This window comes from Oncorhynchus mykiss, chromosome 23, assembly GCF_013265735.2.
Source record: "Oncorhynchus mykiss isolate Arlee chromosome 23, USDA_OmykA_1.1, whole genome shotgun sequence".
Classification (NCBI taxonomy): domain Eukaryota; kingdom Metazoa; phylum Chordata; class Actinopteri; order Salmoniformes; family Salmonidae; genus Oncorhynchus; species Oncorhynchus mykiss.
The window spans coordinates 35,632,906-35,654,833 of record NC_048587.1 but is presented as its reverse complement, the minus strand read 5'-3'; the positions used below and the strand labels follow the sequence as shown (position 1 = coordinate 35,654,833).

At 41.8% G+C, this 21,928-nt stretch overlaps 1 protein-coding gene across 1 annotated transcript in view; it reads right to left on the bottom strand.

Annotated features, from left to right (window-relative positions):
- The window catches only part of pyroxd2 (pyridine nucleotide-disulphide oxidoreductase domain 2), a 42,047-nt gene extending 21,155 nt beyond the window's left edge, over window positions 1-20,892 (bottom strand). Inside the window, exons 1-4 of the mRNA XM_021580865.2 lie at window positions 20,668-20,892; window positions 2,532-2,551; window positions 2,312-2,405; window positions 2,023-2,096 (exon numbers count right to left, since the gene is read on the bottom strand). Of these exons, the coding sequence (XP_021436540.1) occupies window positions 2,023-2,096; window positions 2,312-2,405; window positions 2,532-2,551; window positions 20,668-20,785 (306 nt within the window). The 5' untranslated portion in view covers window positions 20,786-20,892. The remainder of the gene's footprint in view (window positions 1-2,022; window positions 2,097-2,311; window positions 2,406-2,531; window positions 2,552-20,667) is intronic.
- Between the last annotated feature and the right edge of the window lie 1,036 nt (window positions 20,893-21,928).

Below are 21,928 nucleotides of genomic sequence, written 5' to 3'. Positions count from 1 at the left end.
CATAATGTCAAAGTGAAAAGAAAATGCTACACATTTTTACAAATTATATAACTAAAATATAGTTGTTGCATAAGTATTTTTTTAGTCAAGCCTAAATTAGTTCAGGAGTAAAATCTGGTTTAACAAAATTGCATAATAAGTTACATAATACATAATAAGTCCCCCATACATACAGTTGAGGTCGGTAATTTACATACACCTTAGCCAAATACATTTAAACTCAGTTTTTCACAATTCCTGACATTTAATCAGAGTAAAATATCTCTGTCTTAGGTCAGAAGTCCACCAGTCCCTCCTGCAGCAAAGCACCCCCACAACATGATGCTGCCACCCCTGTGCTTCACGGTTGGGATGGTGTTCTTTGGCTTGCAAGCCTTCCCCTTTTCCTCCAAACATAATGATGGTCATTATGACCAAATAGTTCAATTTTTGTTTCATCAGACCACAGGACATTTTCCAAAAAAGTATGATCTTTGTCCCCATGTGCAGTTGCAAACCGTGGTCTGGCTTTTTTATGGCAGTTTTGGAGCAGAGGCTTCATCCTTGCTGAGCGGCCGATATAGGACTCATTTTACTTTAGATACTTTTGTACCTGTTTCCTCCAGCTAGGATTGATTTGCACGTTTCCCACCAAAGTACGTTCATCTCTAGGAGACAGAACGCGCCTCCTTCCTGAGAGGTAAGACGGCTGCGTGGTCCCTGTCTGTAAACAATTTTTGGAAAAATGACTTGTGTCATGCGCAAAGTAGATGTCCTAACCGACTTGCCAAAACTATAGTTTGTTAACAAGAAATGTGTGGAATGGTTGAAAAATGAGTGTTAATGACTCCAACCTAAGTGTATGTACACTTCCGACTTTAACTGTACTAATCTGTAAGGTCCCTCAGTCAATTATTGAATTTCAAGCACAGATTCAACTACAAAGCCAGGGAGCTTTTCGAAAGCCTGATAAAGAAGGGCAGTGATGGGTAGATGGGTAACAATAAAAATAATCAGACTTTGAATATCTCTTTAAGCAAGGTCAAGTTAATAAGTATGCTGTGGATGATGTATTAAACCACCCAGACACATCAAAGATACAGTTGGCCTTCTGGACTGCAGGACAGGAAGGAAACTGCTCAGGGATGGTGGTGATTTAAAAACAGCTACAGTTCAATGGCTGTGGTGGGAGAAAACTGGGGATGGATCAACAACATTGTAGTGACTCCACAATAATCACCTAAATGACAGAGAAAAAATAATAAAATACACAGAATAGCATGGTGGTGGCTGCATCATGGTATGGGTATGCTTGACATCGGCAAAGACTGGGGAGTTTTTTAGGATAAAGAGAAATGGGATGGAGCTAAGCACAGGCAAAATCCTTGAGAAAAATGTGCTTCGGTCTGCTTTACATCAGACCTTTCAGCAGGACAATAACCTAAAAAACAAGGCCAAATCTATACTGGAGTTGTTTACCAAGAAGACAGGGAATGTTCCCGAGTGGCCTAGTTACCGTTTTGACTTAAATCAGCTTGAACATCTATGACAAGACTTGCTGTATAGCCATGATCCCAAACACCTTGACAGAACTTTGAGAATGTTTTAAATAATAATGGGCAAATATTGCAGAATCCATGTGTGCAAAGCGCTTAGAGACTAACTTAATAAGACTCACAGATGTAATCCCTGCCAAACGTGTTTCTAACATGTACTGACTCAGGGGGGTGAATACTTATCTAATAAAGATATATTACTGTTTTATTTTTAATTCATCTTCCACTTTGACATTATAGAGTATTTTGTGTAGATCGTTGACACAAAACGACAATTAAATTAATTTAATCCCACTTTGTAACACAATACAATGTGATGAAAGGGGAGTGAATACTTGTGATAGCCACTGTAACACACCTGATTGATTTAAATATTCAAAGACATAATGATCAGTTCATTCTTTCAAAAGCATGCAAACCCTGTGGGTCACCATAGACGTTACATAGAAGATCACTGATATATCAAGTATGATGGCTGGTCGTTCACCTTGAGCTCCAGGTCTCTGAAGATGTGTGGTCTGAGCAGGCTGAGGAGATAGGAACACCGGGAGAAATGGAAACCTGCAGACAGACATACAGACATGAAAAGGAAACACATTAACTACATAGTAAACAACTTGAGCTTCTACAATAAGAACACAATTTTTTTATGTGAGAGCAGGTTTTCTACTCTTTTAGTGTCTGTGTTGACTCTACTGAACACCCTGCTGCACTACCATGACCTCCAGAGGGACTTTCTGTAGCAGGAGTCTGTCACCAGAGAGAGTGAACCTCACCTGGGATGATTTCCTCCGACACTGCCGCCCCTCCCAGAACATGTCTGCGTTCCAGAACTGCTGTCTTCAGCCCACCCTTCTGCAGATAGGCTGCCTGTGAATACACACACCCACTCACAACTATTAACATAATGCATGTAGACACACACACGTAAATTAAGTGAGATATGTCACACATTCATGGAGATGGATATATTTGGATAAGCAAATATCCACTTACCGCTACCAGTCCATTGTGTCCTACAATGAAAAATGATATGAGTGTCAAACATCTGTTTATAAAGAAAAAGCAGACAACAACGCTTTCCAAAATCAACCATTGGTCGCAGGCCTCGTAAAGGTTCTCTCCAGTCTAGCCCTGATGTCTTGCCACCCGAGATTGGCATCTGTCCAATACCGCAGTGCACAGCTGAAGCACAAGCAAGTAATGGTAGACATAAAGGGACAGGTGGAGAGAACCGGGAAACCAATGACAAATGCAGAAAATTTATCAATTATGCTAGCTATGGAACTGCGCTTGAAAACTGAACAATTAAATGTAATTGCAAAAACGTATGATGATGAACAAGCACAAGCTCTTCAACAAAATTGTCTTCTACAGGAACAAAATCAAATGCTACAGGAACAACTCGATTTAGCCAAAACTAAATACGATGATGTTCACGCCAAACTAGATAAATCTGAATAGTTATCTACAAACAGGAGCGCTCAACTTGATAAAATGCATGCAGTTTTGTTGAACGTTACTCAGAGTAACACGGTTCTACACAAAACGCTGCAGACCAAAGACGATCAGTTAATGAACACAATGACAAAGTTGGATGACAAATCAGCAGAACTCATTGAAGATGCTGACCAAATGAATGATGAGAGAACTCAGGTGATGAAGGTGGACATATTGATTTCTAAGCAAGCGGAGGAAATCTCATCACTAAATCTCTCGCTCCGTACTCAAGACCTCTATCTGCAAACCATGACAGATAAGTTTGAGACCGAAAGGAGCAAGTGTGACACTCACGTGTCCAAAATCAGTACTCTAAGTGCTCAAGTGGACTGCAATGCAGCAGAATACCACCCTTAGGTACCATCTGGAGGAAGTCCAGAATGGTCGCGCTCTACAGTGTGACAACCAATCCAAGCAACCGGAGCAACAACAAGACGTGGCTTCTCCTCTTGGCCTTTCGGCCCCAATCTCTCCACAGGATGAAGCCAACCCTCTCCGCCCGCTTGGCGCGGAATACATTGACAAACTCATCAAGAATTTCCCCTCCTTTGACCCCGTTCCAGGTCAGCCAAATGATACTGAGATGTTCCTAGCTGACATAGAGGACGCGTTGGATGGCTACCCGAATGCTACGTGTTCTGACAGGGTTTACCTGTTGAAGCGAACGTCGAATAGACACTTGACAAGGTTCATTCGTCTACAACAGCAACATGTGCTAAATGACTACGCTAAACTTGCCACAGCTTTGAAATTAGAATTCAGTGGTTCTGCGACTCGCAAACACGATAGCTCACTGGCTAACACCGTCAAACAAGCTCAGAAAGAACACCCACAAGCTTACTATCATAGGCTTCGTTCAGTTTACTTTGGCCTATTCACTGAAACAGGCTTGGAAGACCTGTTACCTTTTAAACAAATGTTCCTGTCGAACATGTATCCTACCTTCATTACCTACTTGGGCCCTGCCGCCCACGTTGGCTTGCCTATCTTACAACTCAAAGAGCTTGCAAGCACAGCTTTTGAGGCATCAAAAGTTCACAACGCTAAGAGCCCTGACCACTCGGTTTTGAAGTTTGACCAGGAGCACTCACCCCAGTTAGAGGGTGCATTATCAGGTATTGAAGCGTTGAGAGATGATGCACAACAACAGTTTCTACCATGAAACCATGATTCCAATAACCTCTGCGGTCGAAATAACTGTAAAGTACGTCGCCATGAACATGACTACCGCTACAATCGACCTGTTCACTACGTTCCTGCACCCAGCCCACAAAAAGTGTCAGAGCACAAGGGTAACAAAGGGTTGAAGGACGATCAAACCGTAGATCAATGTTCTCCAGAAGTTCCACTACGGGAAGAACTAAAGCGAGAACAATTTGAGAAAAGGGTAGAAGATAAGTCACAAGGACTAGACGAGAAATTACCGGACACCAGGTCCGCAGGAATTAACACCCAATTCAAGGACGTTAAAGTTCAAATTTCTCCCGCTCTCATTCAAGACCCTATCCAGGGCCCGCTTGATCAAGAAACAAGCCCCCGGGCTTTGTCTATAGACTCTGATACAAAAGTTGCGAAGAAAAAGGTCAAACGCTTCGTTAAAGCAAAGCCCACTCAAAATCGGAAATGTCAATCTGCTTCCACCATGAACAGCAATGGCACATCACGTCGTTGCAAACGACCACTCCACTTTGTGGGAAATATGTCCACTAACCACAAATCTAAACGGCCATATCTGGAAACAGTCCTGGAGGACTGCTTAACTTGTCATGCGCTAATTGATTCGGGTGCGACAATATCACTCATCTCTCAAACATTGTTTTACGATCTCAAAAGGGCTTTGAAGCCAACTAAACGTTGGTTAAAAATGGAATGATGCGACCCTACACTTCGAGGGTTCACTCAGACTACCTCGTCTCTCACATTGAGAGTCATGCTGAAACTACACTTCAAGGACGTATCGCTCGTTCACCCTGTGTATTTTACCAGCCTCGAAACTGTAACCCTGCTACTTGGAGCAGACTTGATGGATCGGTTACTGCCATTGATGGATTGGAAAACCAACCAGGTATGGTCACAGGCCACAGTGCCTTCTCCACTGACAACACTGTCTTCCCCTAACGCTAGCTGCAACGCAGTCATTCAAGAGGGGTATCTGTCGAAAGCACCCCTTGGGAAAAAGACGTTTAGAAACCTCTTGGGGCAGAATCCGACCCAAGGAGATATTATTATCTCGACACATTCCATCAGCCAACCTGATTGACCATTCTTTTCATGATTTCGAGCCAGCTGTCTCTGTGAATACGCAACTTCCCTCCTCCTTGCAGTCGTCCAATACGGTAGTTGAGATGAACTCCTCTTGCCCTTCGGACACTTCCGCAAGCATTGCGGCCGTCTCAGCAAGAAAAACATTGATGCGCAGAGTATACTCTGCTTCCGATGATACACCTTCCGCTTTGTTGGGGACTGTCACCCCTTACAATGATACTAATGGCGTCAGTCCAGCAACTGACCCGATGACTCCCACTGGTGAAACACTTTGCGATATCACAGACCGATATCCTCGTCTCAGTTCGCAGGTACTGAATAGGTTGCCACACGCGGACGCGGTGGTGATTGACATGCCTCGACAGCCACTGAGGGTTTTGAAACACAAACACCAGGAGATTTGGTTGAAAGATTACAGCCATTCTCATAACGCGGCCACTGACAACTCGTACATAGGGTCCGACCTTTTCGTTTGCGCCTCGGACACCAACACCACCCGCTGGTGGGGGGGTCCCGAGACACAAAGGGGGGGAATAGTAGCCCAGACCCATGATGAGCCTCATCGAGGCCGTGGGGGGGTCGAACATACAGACAACACCGTACGAGGCCGCCAGAGCATAAATCAAATCCAGTTGTAAACTCCCCTATGAGAACAGTGAGGAGCAGACATGCCCCTAGACGGGGATTATCTTAGAACACATCTAAGATAGTACTGAGGTGTACCACACTGGTCGTAAAGGAAGTCCAGTGGACTTGTCCACCTCCAAACCAAATGGCAACAATAATCATTCCTTGCCATGTGTAGGTTCAACTACAATACAACTAGTAAAATGCTCCAATCATGTGCTCCGGTAGTATTATATTTTAGAATAAATCGCTAGGATAACTGGTCCCTTTGAGAACCAGTACCAATACCAGCGACAGTCAGTCTAGCTACAATCAGTAAGAAGGTTTGAGACCTAACCACTCAAATTACCCTTGACAATAACGACATAGGAGTCACTCAGAGTGCAACACGTGGAAGGGAATCTCCAGTGCACTCTTCCAATGGTTAACACACATGTCACTAATAAATACAGTGCCTTGCGAAAGTATTCGGCCCCCTTGAACTTTGCGACCTTTTGCCACATTTTAGGCTTCAAACATAAAGATATAAAACTGTATTTTTTTGTGAAGAATCAACAACAAGTGGGACACAATCATGAAGTGGAACGACATTTATTGGATATTTCAAACTTTTTTAACAAATCAAAAACTGAAAAATTGGGCGTGCAAAATTATTCAGCCCCCTTAAGTTAATACTTTGTAGCGCCACCTTTTGCTGCGATTACAGCTGTAAGTCACTTGGGGTATGTCTCTATCAGTTTTTCACATCGAGAGACTGAATTTTTTTCCCATTCCTCCTTGCAAAACAGCTCGAGCTCAGTGAGGTTGGATGGAGAGCATTTGTGAACAGCAGTTTTCAGTTCTTTCCACAGATTCTCGATTGGATTCGGGTCTGGACTTTGACTTGGCCATTCTAACACCTGGATATGTTTATTTTTGAACCATTCCATTGTAGATTTTGCTTTATGTTTTGGATCATTGTCTTGTTGGAAGACAAATCTCCGTCCCAGTCTCAGGTCTTTTGCAGACTCCATCAGGTTTTCTTCCAGAATGGTCCTGTATTTGGCTCCATCCATCTTCCCATCAATTTTAACCATCTTCCCTGTCCCTGCTGAAGAAAAGCAGGCCCAAACCATGATACTGCCACCACCATGTTTGACAGTGGGGATGGTGTGTTCAGCTGTGTTGCTTTTACGCCAAACATAACGTTTTGCATTGTTGCCAAAAAGTTCAATTTTGGTTTCATCTGACCAGAGCACCTTCTTCCACATGTTTGGTGTGTCTCCCAGGTGGCTTGTGGCAAACTTTAACTACACTTTTTATGGATATCTTAAAGAAACGGCTTTCTTCTTGCCACTCTTCCATAAAGGCCAGATTTGTGAAATATACGACTGATTGTTGTCCTATGGACAGAGTCTCCCACCTCAGCTGTAGATCTCTGCAGTTCATCCAGAGTTATCATGGGCCTCTTGGCTGCATCTCTGATCAGGCTTCTCCTTGTATGAGCTGAAAGTTTAGAGGGACGGCCAGGTCTTGGTAGATTTGCAGTGGTCTGATACTCCTTCCATTTCAATATTATCGCTTGCACAGTGCTCCTTGGGATGTTTAAAGCTTGGGAAATCTTTTTGTATCCAAATCCGGCTTTAAACTTCTTCACAACAGTATCTCGGACCTGCCTGGTGTGTTCCTTGTTCTTCATGATGCTCTCTGCGCTTTTAACGGACCTCTGAGACTATCACAGTGCAGGTGCATTTATACGGAGACTTGATTACACACAGGTGGATTGTATTTATCATCATTAGTCATTTAGGTCAACATTGGATCATTCAGAGATCCTCACTGAACTTCTGGAGAGAGTTTGCTGCACTGAAAGTAAAGGGGCTGAATAATTTTGCACGCCCAATTTTTCAGTTTTTGATTTGTTAAAAAAGTTTGAAATATCCAATAAATGTCGTTCCACTTCATGATTGTGTCCCACTTGTTGTTGATTCTTCACAAAAAAATACAGTTTTATATATTTATGTTTGAAGCCTGAAATGTGGCAAAAGGTCGCAAAGTTCAAGGGGGCCGAATACTTTCGCAAGGCACTGTAGTATCCTCCATTCAGGAGGAAAATTATTAGAATCATTAACCACGATCACACCACGTACGACTGGTCCAATACTTAAAGAGTACTTCCGTCGTGAGGTTAGCTCCTCCGTGGATAACATAGCTATGACTTGTAGTAAAAACTACTACAGACTCCCTTGACACCAATTCTGACTAACCTCCAGCTATTGACCTGAAAATGACCTGACTACGTCAGACTCATTCTGAACCAGTTGTAATCTGCCAGGTTACTTGGTTTTCTTCCCTTGACATGCGCGCTTGTGTAAGCATAAACGCACATGCACAACGGAACATCCAATTAGGATTTATGCTAGGATCACTTAAGGGTCCAAGCAAAATACCAGCCTTAGTAAAGTTGAACATTTACTTCTAGGCCTTTGACTCTACAGCACTCACCAGTTTTCTTCCCAGAAGTCCATAGGTCATCCCGGTAGACTGCCCAAAACTAGTGCCCTACAGCCGTAAACTGATCAACTTAGGATAGTGCCTAAGCAACACACCAAGTAGGAAAACCCTAGATATGGCATTAGAGACAATGCCATGATAGTCATTTTACCAGAACAGTCCAATTAGATGATTTTTGTGTGAGAACTATATTTTGTATATCTTTTGTTTATGCTTTCATTCCTTTTCAGTTCAGTTCCTTTGACACTTAGGAAATGATAGAGCCATAAACAAAGTTCCCATACAACCATTACTTAGTGCCACAACGCCACTCATTGGGGAATGAATATAATTATATATATTTCATGAGTGTGTGTGCGTTGTTAACATCTGCCTAAGTTACCTCCCAGATCTTCCAGTCTGGACGACGACCAGATGACGGGTCAGGAATGGCGACCCCAAATCCGGACATCCACGGCCCATCCTTGTGGCGGCATGCCCCGCTGTCAGGGAGCCTACAAAGGTCAACCACCAGAGAGGGGGGGACCACAACGGCGATCACCAACCAACCCTCCCTCCCTGGGGTGCTTTGCAGCTTCCAGGGAACCTACCAAGGTACATCCCTAGAAGGGACCGCAACGGCGATCAACAACCGGGCATCAACTGCCATCCTTGTGGTGGACTGCTCCGCTTTCAGAGAAGCCTACCAAGTTCAACCACCAGAGGGGACTGCAACGATGATCTACAAACAGGACATCATGTGTTCATGATTTTATGTTGATTTGTAACTTGCAGGACAAACAAGATCCACACCACCAGGGGGTGGCATTGGCCTCTTTGGGTATAGCAAGCCCCATCCTCCTCTAACTGCCTCCCCCTTGCCTCCTTCAACTAGGGTGCTGTGGTCAGAGAGAGGTCGTAAATTCCTGAGAAGACCCTGCCACATGGCCACATAGTACACTGCTCAAAAAAATAAAGGGAACACTTAAACAACACAATGTAACTCCAAGTAAATCACACTTCTGTGAAATCAAACTGTCCACTTAGGAAGCAACACTGATTGACAATAAATTTCACATGCTGTTGTGCAAATGGAATAGACAACAGGTGGAAATTATAGGCAATTAGCAAGACACCCCCAATAAAGGAGTTGTTCTGCAGGTGATAACCACAGACCACTTCTCAGTTCCTATGCTTCCTGGCTGATGTTTTGGTCACTTTTGAATGCTGGCGGTGCTTTCACTCTAGTGGTAGCATGAGACGGAGTCTACAACCCACACAAGTGGCTCAGGTAGTGCAGCTCATCCAGGATGGCACATCAATGCGAGCTGTGGCAAGAAGGTTTGCTGTGTCTGTCAGCGTAGTGTCCAGAGCATGGAGGCGTTACCAGGAGACAGGCCAGTACATCAGGAGACATGGAGGAGGCCGTAGGAGGGCAACAACCCAGCAGCAGGACCGTTACCTCCGCCTTTGTGCAAGGAGGAGCAGAAGGAGCACTGCCAGAGCCCTGCAAAATGACCTCCAGCAGGCCACAAATGTGCATGTGTCTGCTCAAACGGTCAGAAACAGACTCCATGAGGGTGGTATGAGGACCCGACGTCCACAGGTGGGGGTTTTGCTTACAGCCCAACACCGTGCAGGACGTTTGGCATTTGCTAGACAACACCAAGTTTGGCAAATTCGCCACTGGCGCCCTGTGCTCTTCACAGATGAAAGCAGGTTCACACTGAGCACATGTGACAGACGTGACAGAGTCTGGAGATGCCGTGGAGAACGTTCTGCTGCCTGCAACATCCTCCAGCATGACCGGTTTGGCGGTGGGTCAGTCATGGTGTGGGGTGGCATTTCTTTGGGGGGCCTCCATGTGCTTGCCAGAGGTAGCCTGACTGCCATTAGGTACCGTGATGAGATCCTCAGACCCCTTGTGAGACCATATGCTTGTGCGGTTGGCCCTGGGTTCCTCCTAATGCAAGACAATGCTAGGCCTCATGTGGCTGGAATGTGTCAGCAGTTCCTGCAAGAGGAAGGCATTGATGCTATGGACTGGCCCGCCCGTTCCCCAGACCTGAATCCAATTGAGCACATCTGGGACATCATGTCTCGCTCCATCCACCAACACCACGTTGCACCACAGACTGCCCAGGAGTTGGCGGATGCTTTAGTCCAGGTCTGGGAGGAGATCCCTCAGGAGACCATCCGCCACCTCATCAGGAGCATGCCCATGCGTTGTAGGGAGGTCATACAGGCACGTGGAGGCCACACACACTACTGAGCCTCATTTTGACTTGTTTTAAGGACATTACATCAAAGTTGGATCAGCCTGCAATTCCGAATAAAACCCAACTTTGGGAAATTATCACCAGATCATGTTTTTCTCCATTAGGAGAGGACGAAGGTTGTAGACCATTGCTGAATCTTTTAACCATACCATGTGGTTAAACTCTTAGACTATCGATACCGACAGAATAAGAACAAGTCTTTGATATTAATTACTAGTCTGCAGCTAGGAATTCAGTATCATTGAACGCGAAGAACGACAACCGCCAAAACATCCATTCTATAACCATGAATGAATGTCACTCTGAACTATCCCCTCTAGCCAAGACAGAGAGAGAGAGACGGACAAAATTCTCCAACAGAAACAAACTTTTCAACAAAGATCCCGACGACACACTGAGCGTAAATATATATATTGATTGCAATTGTTCCCTAATGAGTGAGCGTTCATGTGCAAAGGATTAGCGTTTCAATTGTTATAATTATCACTCTGTAGTGACTTCTTTGTCGACCCCCACTTCCCCTTTTGTCTAACAAGCCGCCATGCCGGTTTAGCCCACTAGGACACATTCTCCTATAATTTCTTGTAACCATATTTACTGTTTGTTTATGCATTTCTGTGAATTACTTAGTTAGTAATAAATAAATGATTTAAGACAATTGATGTATGGAAGACTCATAGTGAAGACTGGGTTTGTGCAGATAACCAACCATTTATGATGTTTGGAATGAGACTAACGTGAGGTAAAGTAAATAATTCATTAATTCGAAGACTAATTGATCAGATAAAATATCTGAAAAGTTATTTTGGGAAATGATAACTTTGTAATCTGAATATTTTTCCTTGGTGCCCCGACTTCCTAGTTAATTACAGTTACATGATTAATCAGTTGATCGTGTAATACTAATTACAGAGAATCTTTGATAAAAACTAAAACTCTTCAATTTAATGATAGTAAAGACACGACACTAGTTAATGTATGTAGATTGATAACTGCTGAACACTGTAGATTTCTATATGTGTATCTCATGAATGTATCAATCTGACATCAATTTATGTTGTAAGGCAAAACCAAATCATATATGGATGTGGCTGTAAATACTACATCATAATTCTCTATCAGCCAGTGTGTTTCAATAGGCCAAAGTGGAAAGACTGGTTGCTGATTGGTTGGTTAAAACCGCATTCCAGCCAGTGTCTATTCCACAAGTAGTCTCTGCAGATGCCCCAACAACCGGATGTTACAATTTTCAGGGGAAATGGAAAGAGAGCCTGTGACTTCCGCTTTTGGACGTTAACAAGGCGACACGCATATATACTGGATTGGTTGAACAGTGCAGAAGAGAACCTCTGTCTCCGCCTCCAGTATTTATGCTGCAGTAGTTTATGTGTCGGGAGGCTAGGGTTAGTCTGTTATATCTGGAGTATTTCTCCTGTCTTATCCGGTGTCCTGTGTGAATTTAAGTATGCTCTCTCTAATTCTCTCTTTCTCTCTTTCTTTCTCTCTCTCGGAGGACCTGAGCCCTAGGACCATGCCTCAGGACTGCCTGGCATGATGACTCCTTGCTGTCCCCAGTCCACCTGGCCGTGCTGACCTGTTGCACCCTCGACAACCACTGTGATTACTATTATTTGACCATGCTGGTCATTTATGAACATTTGAACATCTTGGCCATGTTCTGTTATAATCTCCACCCGGCACAGCCAGAAGAGAACTGGCCACCCCTCATAGCCAGGTTCCTCTCTAGGTTTCGGCCTTTTTAGGGAGTTTTTCCTAGCCACCGTGCTTCTACACCTGCATTGCTTGCTGTTTGGGGTTTTAGGCTGGGTTTCTGTACAGCACTTTGAGATATCAGCTGATGTATGAGGGGCTATATAAATACATCTGATTTGAACAGATTTTTTCTCTCGTTAAGGACAGTTATGTAAGGGGATCTAGTTTCAGGCGTTTATTTTAAACCTGCTACGTTAGGTTATTCCACAAGTTACCACCACCTGGGCTATGACGTTGAAATGCATATTCACTGTTCCATCTCACTGCGTAATCCACTGTCTCATCAGCAAAGCAAGGCAATTTATAAACTTGAGCTCCACTCTAAAAAGCACATAGACATTATCTCCCATTTCTTTTAGACTGGCATTTGGTTTTCAACAGAGGAGATTTTTAGAAACATTTCTGTCTCTCTGACATCTGCAACATTGTTTCAATATTGAAATTCGATCTCTAGCTGTCTCATAGTAATGAACTTGTCGGGAGTTTGGACGAGAGACAGGCAGGCAACTTTTCTCAGCCAGTCAAAATCATGAATCAGCATCATTGTTATGGATGTGTACAAAGAAATGTCAATAGAAAAACAGGTCAAATTAAATGAAATTCAGCTAGTTTGCTGTCTTTCCATCTTAAGTTTTAAGTGATTGTGTTAGCTGTGTAGTTGGCTAGCTCCTTTCAACAGTGGCGAGAGAGCAAATGTTCCACGGCAGGCAAAATTGTGCATCATTAGCTCATTGTTATGGCTGTATCATTGTGGGAAAAAAACAACAACACAAATGCAGCTACTTTGGTGGTATTTTGGCTGCACTGTTTGCATGACTCTGTTAGCCAAAGTTGGCTAGCTAGAAAGCAAGGGATAAGAACATTGTCAGCATGGTAACGGAACCGCAACAGCCCTAATTGTGGAAGGATGGAATAGTATGAATAAATGTTTGGAGAAGCCGGTGTTTGGAGAAGCCGGTGTATCAATGAAATTCAGATAATGAGTGGACTTCGTCTCGGCACTAACACCACCATGCCAATTTATCCTCCAAACACTGGTTTCTCTGGTATTATTGCCTGTCTCTTATCACACAGAGACAGGCGATACTGTATCAGTTGACAAGTCAAGTAGAAAAGGGGATGTTGTACAATGTTGCATCGGGCAGAAATGGCATACAACACTGTGCTCTGTTTTTACTGTAGCCAACTGCTTTACAATACCCTTATTTACTATTAAATGTCCTACTTATGTACTGTATAAGGATAATGAAACTAACACTGAAATACTTCTCAACATGCTCACAACCTGCCATTGGATTTTTTTTAAATGTTGAATGTCAAGTGATATTCAATATCTACTATTAGTTTTTATCGCTTTGGTGAAATTTTCACAAGTATATGGTACATTTACACAACTCAAAACAAAAAGGCAGTTGTTTCAAAACTCTTAACCACATTTTCAATTGACTGAGTGCAACACACAAAATGATAGTCACTTTGTCACCAAACTTAATCATTGTTTCATCTAGAAATACATGTTTCACATTGTAATACATTTCTGTATAAAGTAATTGCCTTTCACAATGTAATGCTCACATTACTTTTGATAGTGGACTGCAAGAATGTGTACTCCCTAACTCAAGGCCTCTCCAGACTGATATGAAAGGTGTGGAGGAGTAAGAACACCTGCCCAGCAATAAAGACTGATTGTTCATTCTAGACATCGAAGGGGGTTCTAGCTGGGAAGGGGGGGGGGCCTAGTCGGAGGTTATGAATACATGTGCTTGTAACTTTGTATGTGTTCTTGCAGCTGCATAACCCAGTCAGGTGAATAATTCTAGCCTGAGCTTTCTTTGGTATCCGTATAGATTATTGAACCAGAATTTAGAACCTAACAGAATTACATAATAATCATCATCATAGTAGTACATTTGACTATACAGTATATCATACTTTTTGTTTCTACTTTACAGTGCTTTCAGAAAGTATTCATACCCCTGGACTTATTCCACACTTTGTGTTACAGCCTGAATTAAAAGTTGATTAAAGAGATTTTTTCTCTCACTTATCTACACACAATACCGTATAATGACAAAGTGAAAACATGTTTAGACATTTTTGCAAATTTATTGAAACTTAAATACAGAAATGTCACACCCCTGAGTCAATACATGTTAATGATATAATCACCTTTGTCATCTATGCATAGTCACTTTAATAAACTCTACAGACATGTACATACTACTTCAACTAACCGGTACGCCCGCACATTGACTCTGTATCAGTACCCCACTTTATATAGTCTCGCTATTGTTATTTTACTGCTGCTCTTTAATTACTTGTTACTTTTCTTTTATTCTTATCCATGTTTTTTTTTAAACTGCATTGTTGGTTAGGGGCTCGTAAGTAAGCATTTCACTGTAAGGTCTACCTACACCTGTTGTATTCGGCAACATGTGACTAATAAAATTTGATTTTATTTAATTACAGCTGTGAGTCTTTCTGGGTAAATCACTAAGAGCTTTACACACCTGGATTGTACAATATTTGAACTTTTTTATTTATTATTCATGCTCTGCAGTGGCAATTTTAGCATGTAAATCTTGGTGGGGCAAACTCAACCATTTGTTTAAGATGCATGCCAGCAAAGCTAAAAAACAACAACAACACTAAACAATACATTAATTGCCCTATAAGGGTGACAAACAGTGCCCACAAACTGTTAGGCCTAAAGCTGTCTGACAGCGGGGCTTTCCTTCAGCACCATGAAGTGACTCATTACCACAGCTACACCTGTGGCTATCATCTAGCAACGAAACAGTTTATTCAACCTCATTTACTGACTTTTTAAACCATAGCTGACTTGCTTAAACAAATGTGGTTTCTACTGACACCTTGTGGATTTGTGTAAGTCGATAAGAACCGATTTGTCCTTCAATAATAACGAACGCCAACATGAGTTAACATTTGAACCATACACAGACGTTACATTGATGTTCAGTAAATTCTTAATGTTTGTTCTTATATCATTAACACTTACTGTAGCTCTAAATGTAAGCAAGTGCAAGCAAACAAGCTGCAACGAATAAGGCCTATTCCGTCAGCTCTTTCAAAATGGACACCGACAGAAATTCACATAGACGTTATTTCAGATAAGGCCTCAACATCTTGATGAATTTATCTTTACTCTTCTTTAAGTCACTACAGCCAGAGACGGACACAGAGACACACAGAGACAGAGACGCGGTTAACCTACCATTTTAACTATTTTATTAGGCCTAGGAAAATACAATCCTAAGGATCCACTTTTATAGACAATATACCGACTCACAGAGAGCGCATTGTGCAAACAAAACCACCCTCGCAATATCAACTGTAAATACACGGGTCTATTACTGAACATTTTATTTTTATTGAAAAGAGACTGTCACTGGCAAACATGGTTACAGACCCAACAACATTATATAACATCACCTCCTTGTGAAGAAAAGCATATAGCCCATTTATACAGTAGCATACAAGACATTTTTGGACTGACAGTTGTTGTGCTGTGCTCACTTGAACAGGAAGGTTCAGGAAGGTCCTTAGGATTGTATTTTCCTAGGCCTAATAAAATAGTTAAAATGGTAGGTTAACCGCGTCTCTGTGTCCGTCTCTGGCTGCCCTTCTTGTGGCATCAAAGATTCTTTGAGAACGGGGAACTCGTAAAAAAACAAGGTCGGATCATGACATCAGTGATCTTCAGGTCGGAGCTCTAGTAAGAGGCCCGTGGTCTCGGCTTGGAATTCCGAGCTGGATGACAGCTCAAAATGTATTTTCCCAGTTGGAGCTAGTTGTTTTCTGAGTTCCCAGTTGTCTTGAGCTCACTAAAGTCTGAGATTTCCCAGTTCCGAGTTTCCAGTTGTTTTAAACACGGCAGAAGTCATGCTGGATTGACAGCATGGCCAATTTATTCTACCTTTACTGGCCCATGGTGTTGTGAGTGAATGTTTGTCCTTTTAAGCTTGATGAAGAGACCATTTCAGACAGATGTTTTAAATCCTTCAACCCAGACTTGGACCACACACTAGGTCGACCGATTATGATTTTTCAACGCCGATACCGATTATTGGAGGATCAAAAAAGCCGATACCGATTAATCAGCCTATTTTTTTTTTTTTTTTGTAATAATGACAATTAAAACAATACTGAATGAACACTTACTTTAACTTAATATAATACATCAATAAAATCAATTTAGCCTATCAATTTAGTATATAATGAAACATGTTCAATTTGGTTTAAATAATGAAAAAACAAAGTGTTGGAGAAGAAAGTAAAAGTGCAATATGTGCTATGTAAGAAAGCTAACATTTCAGTTCCTTGCTCAGAACATGAGAACATATGAAAGATGGTGGTTCCTTTTAACATGAGTCTTCAATATTCCCAGGTAAAAAGTTTTAGGTTGTAGTTATTATAGGAATTATAGGACTATTTCCCTCTATACCATTTGTATTTCATTAACCTTTGACTATTGGATGTTCTTATAGGCACTTTAGTATTGCCAGTGTAACAGTATAGCTTCCGTCCCTCTCCTTGTTCCTCCCTGGGCTCGAACCAGCAACACAACGACAACAGCCACCATCGAAGCAGCGTTACCCATGCAGAGCAAGGGGAACAACTACTAGAAGGCTCAGCGCTATTAGCGCGCGCTAACTAGCTAGCCATTTCACTTTGGTTACACCAGCCTCATCTCGGCGGACAACGAAGAGCTGCTGGCAAAACGCAAAGAAAGTGCTGTTTGAATGAATGTTTACGGGCCTGCTTCTGCCTACCACCGCTCAGTCAGATACTTAGATACTTGTATGCTCACTCAGGCAGGACACGCTAGATAATATCTAGTAATATCATCAACCATGTGTAGTTAACTAGTGATTATGATTGATTGTTTATAATTTTTATAAGATATGTTTAATGCTAGCTAGCAACTTACCTTAGCTTACTGCATTTGCGTAACAGGCAGTCAGTCTCCTTGTGGAGTGCACCATGAGAGAGGCAGGTCGTTATTGCATTGAATTAGTTAACTGTAAGGTTGCAAGATTGGATCCCCCGAGCTGACAATGTGAAAATCTGTCGTTCTGCCCCTGAACGAGGCAGTTAACCCACCGTTCCAAGGCCGTCATTCGAAAATAAGAATGTGTTCGGCACTAATTAAAAATCAGCCCTAATTAATCGGCCATTCCGATTAATCGGTTGACCTCTACCACACACCCTCTCCATCGACTAGCAGTCAGGGGAAGACAAATAGTGATTGCTTTGCAACGCTTGCAGTTAGCCACTGATTCCCTCCAAACCACTCATTGTTGAATTTGCGATTTTTCCGACTTATTGTGTAATGTTTATGTCTAATGGCCAATGAGCACCGATACCTTTTATATATAATTTATCTTCATATGACAAGGCTTGAAAAGGATTTGCCAGTAGATTGTCGACATGATTCATGATGATGACTGCTCGTTTAGCTTCCGTGCTAAGATTTTGAAAGTAACATGATCAGTCCAATCAAAGCTACGGTAGATAGAACGTGATTTTCCATCAATCTATGGCAGTACCAAAGGGGGCTTGAACTGCCTAGCTCTCCTAATAGATTATGCGGTGACATAGTGTCCCCATGAGCAACAGAACACTGGGCCAATCTCAGCGCAACTAGAGATGATTACCAAAGCCTACGCTCTGTATATTCCGCTGGCTACCCCTCCACACAGAAATCACTGAGCTAGGCTGAAACACCTGCATTTTGGAGCTGCCTTAAGAAAGAGACCATGTTTGTATGTGGCTTTATTAACTCAATAAAATATTTGTCTGCCCCACCGGCCCTGAATGACAGGTCGCCACTGATGCTCTGTCAAGTTGGTTGTTGACAATTTTCAGAAAACGATATCTGAGCCCGCCTGACTGACCACTCTGCCTGCACCTGACCCTGCCGTCCTGTACCTTTGCCCTACCTCTGGATTACCAACCTCTGCCTGACCTGACCCTGCCTGCCGTCCTGTACCATTACCATTTTTTATGACTACCTCATCTCTGTACTCCACACATACAATTATCTGTACGGTCTCTCAGCAGAGCAATGAATTTCAAACACAGATTCAACAACAAAGAACAGGTAGCAATGCCTCTCAAATGACACCTATTGCTAGATGGATACCAATGTAAAAAAGCAGACATTGAATATCCCTTTGAGCATTGTGAAGTTATTATATACACTTTGGATGGTGTATCAATACATCCAGTCACAACAATGATACAGGTGTCTTTCCTAACTCAGTTGCCGGAAAGGAAGGAAACCACTCAGGGGTTTCACCATGATAACACGGGTGACTTTAAAATAGTTACAGAGTTGAATGGCTCTGATAGGAGAAAACTGAGGATGGATCAACAACATTGTAGTTACTCCACAATACTAACCTAACTGACAGAGTGAAAAGAAAGCCTGTAAAGTATAAAATATTCCAAAACATGCATCCAGTTAGCAGCAAGGCACTAAACTAACATTGCAACAAACGAAAAACAAATATTGGCAAAGCAATTCACTTTTTGCCCCGAATACAAAGTGCTATTTTTGGGGCAAATCCAATAAAAAACATTACTGACTACCAATATCTATATTTTAAAGCATAGTGGTGGCTGCATCATGTTATAGGTATGCTTGTAATCATTAAGGACTGGGGAGTTTTTCAAGATAAAAAAATGGAGCTAACCACAGGCAAAGTCCTAGAGGAAAACCTTGTATTGTCTGCTGTCCACCAGACACTGGGAGATTAATTTACCTTTCAGCAGGACTACAACTTAAAACACAAAGCTAAATCTACATTGGAGTTGCTTACCAAGAAGACAGTGAATGTTCCTGAGTAACCAAGTTAGTTTTGACTTAAATCTACTTGAAAATCTATGGCAAGACCTGAAAATGGTTGTTTAGAAATTATCAACAACCAATTTGACAGATCTTGAAGAATTTTGAAAAAGATAATGGGGAAATGTTGCACAATCCAGGTGTGGAAAACTCTTAGAGACTTACCCAGAAAGACTTACAGCTGTAATCGCTGCAAAACGTGCTTCTACAAAGTATTGACTCAGTGTAAACACTTATGTAAATACGATATTTCTGTATTTAATTTTAAATAAGTTTGCAAAAATATGTTTTCACTTTGTCATTACAGGGTGTGTAGATGGGTGTGAGAAAAAAATATATATATTTAATCCATTTTGAATTCAGGCTGTAACACAACTAAATGTGGAATATGTCAAGGGGTATGAATACTTTATGGAGGTACGTGTGTGTGTGTGTGTGTGTGTGTGTGTGTGTGTGTGTAATTACTTTCACAGACTTTTTTTAGGTAAGATGCCCAAATAATACTTTTCTAGTTGACATATGAGAAAGTTTGAAGAAAAAAAAAGGTTGACTGAATTTTGGCAGTGAGACAAAAACAACAACACAGAGTTACACATGAAATAAACAAACATATAGTCAATAATAACAGAAAACGTATATGCAGCGTGTGCTAATGAGGTAAGATAAAGGAGGTAAGGCAATAAATAGGCCATAGTAGTGAAATAATTACAATTTAGCAATTAAACACGGGAGTGATAGATATGCAAAAGATGAATGTGCAAGTAGAGATACTGGGTGCAAAGGAGCAAAACAAATAAATAAATAACAGTATGGGGATGAGTTAGTTGGATGGGATATTTACAGATGGGCTATGTACAGGTGCAGTGATCTGTGAGCTGCTCTGACAGCTGGAGCTTAAAGTTAGTGAGGGAGATATGTGAATATTTTGGGTTATTCACGCAACTCAACTAGCTGGGTAAAAATAATCCAGTGTATGTTGTGTCCAATATTTACCCAACACTGGGTAACAAAATAATCCAAAATTGGGTTGTTTTTAACAAAGCATTAAAATAACAATGTATGACCGGCCAACGACTCCAAATTAGCCTATAACAGTGTTGTGTTACCGTAGCCTGCCTATCTTACATTTTCATAAAATAAAGTTTTGGGTACCGTTAAGAAAGCCGTTAAACAAAACGTACAAATGATCAGCAACATTGAACAAGTATAGCGCTCCTGCAACTTTGTGTCAATAAAATTGCACAAGCGGCGTGAAAAAAAGTAACCGTCGCACTAGAATCGGAAAGCCCGCGTCATTCACTATGCAGCCCGGTGCAGCTTTTGCCAGTCTCCCTTGTCCCCCTACCTCCTCCGATGATCACTGCGTCGTAGTGGGACTTGACAGCTGAGTGACTGGCTCTTGTCACCGTCCCTAGGGTTGTCACTGCCTGCCGAGTACGGCCTGTCCACACCGTCGCAGCCATGACAAACTTGGGTGTACTTTTCCTGGATTCCTCGTTTTTCTTCCTTGCTCCACGCAACTCTGTAACCCGAACTGAACTCGTACAAGCTCCACCTACTTGAGCATCGTTTCCCGTAGGTACAGATCCAGGATCAGTTTATTATTGCCCAATCCAGATCCCAACCGTTTATATAAAAGCTCATAAACTGATCAGCATGTAGGGGAAACTTCAATTAATTGAACTGACTGAACTGCTTTTCTTATAGTTCTACTAATGTTGATTTTCTATTACTATACTGTATTTAAACTGGATTGTATTTTAAACTGGATTGTATTTATACATTCCCCTACAATAGTGTGTGACCAATCCTTTATCCACTGTTACATCAATAAAATCCTATTGAGGGTGATCAGTGCCAGTTCGAAAATGCAGTGCTTAAACGCTAATAGGAATGTAAAAATGATAAATGCATTTTTATTTTCATATCAGCATGAATGATTCATGCCACAATTACATTACAAAGTTAAAAGGAAAATACAAAAGGGTTAATTGGTGGTACAGAACACCAGGTTCGAACCCAGGAGTAGATGGGTGTGTTTGTTATAAAGACCAAACATTTTCTACTGTATATAGGCTATCATATTGATTTTCTTATAAAGACAGTATGCCTACACTTTTACCTAGCATATTAAAATAAGTTTTGTGTAGAGTACAACCACAGATAGAACAAGGAGCATAAAAACCTTTGGTACAACTTCAACTGTCCCAGAACTAGCTTGGTATTTCTATGGTCTATTTTAAGGATTTGGCTGTCTAACCACACACTGACATGCATAGTTCTCTGAGTGAGGTTATGTTCAGGTCTCCAGTGAGTGATGAAGTCCCTTTCATCTACAGTTGAAGTCGGAAGTTTACATACACTTATGTTGGAATCATTAAAATTAGGTTTTCAACCACTCCACAAATGTCTTGTTAACAAACTATAGTTTTGGCAAGTCGGTTAGGACATCTCCTTTGTGCATGACACAAGTCATTTTCACAACGATTGTTTACAGCCAGATTATTCCACTTATAACTCACTGTATCACAATTCCAGTGGGTCAGAAGTTTACATACACTCAGTTGACTGTGCCTGTAAACAGCTTGGAAAACTCCAGAAAATGA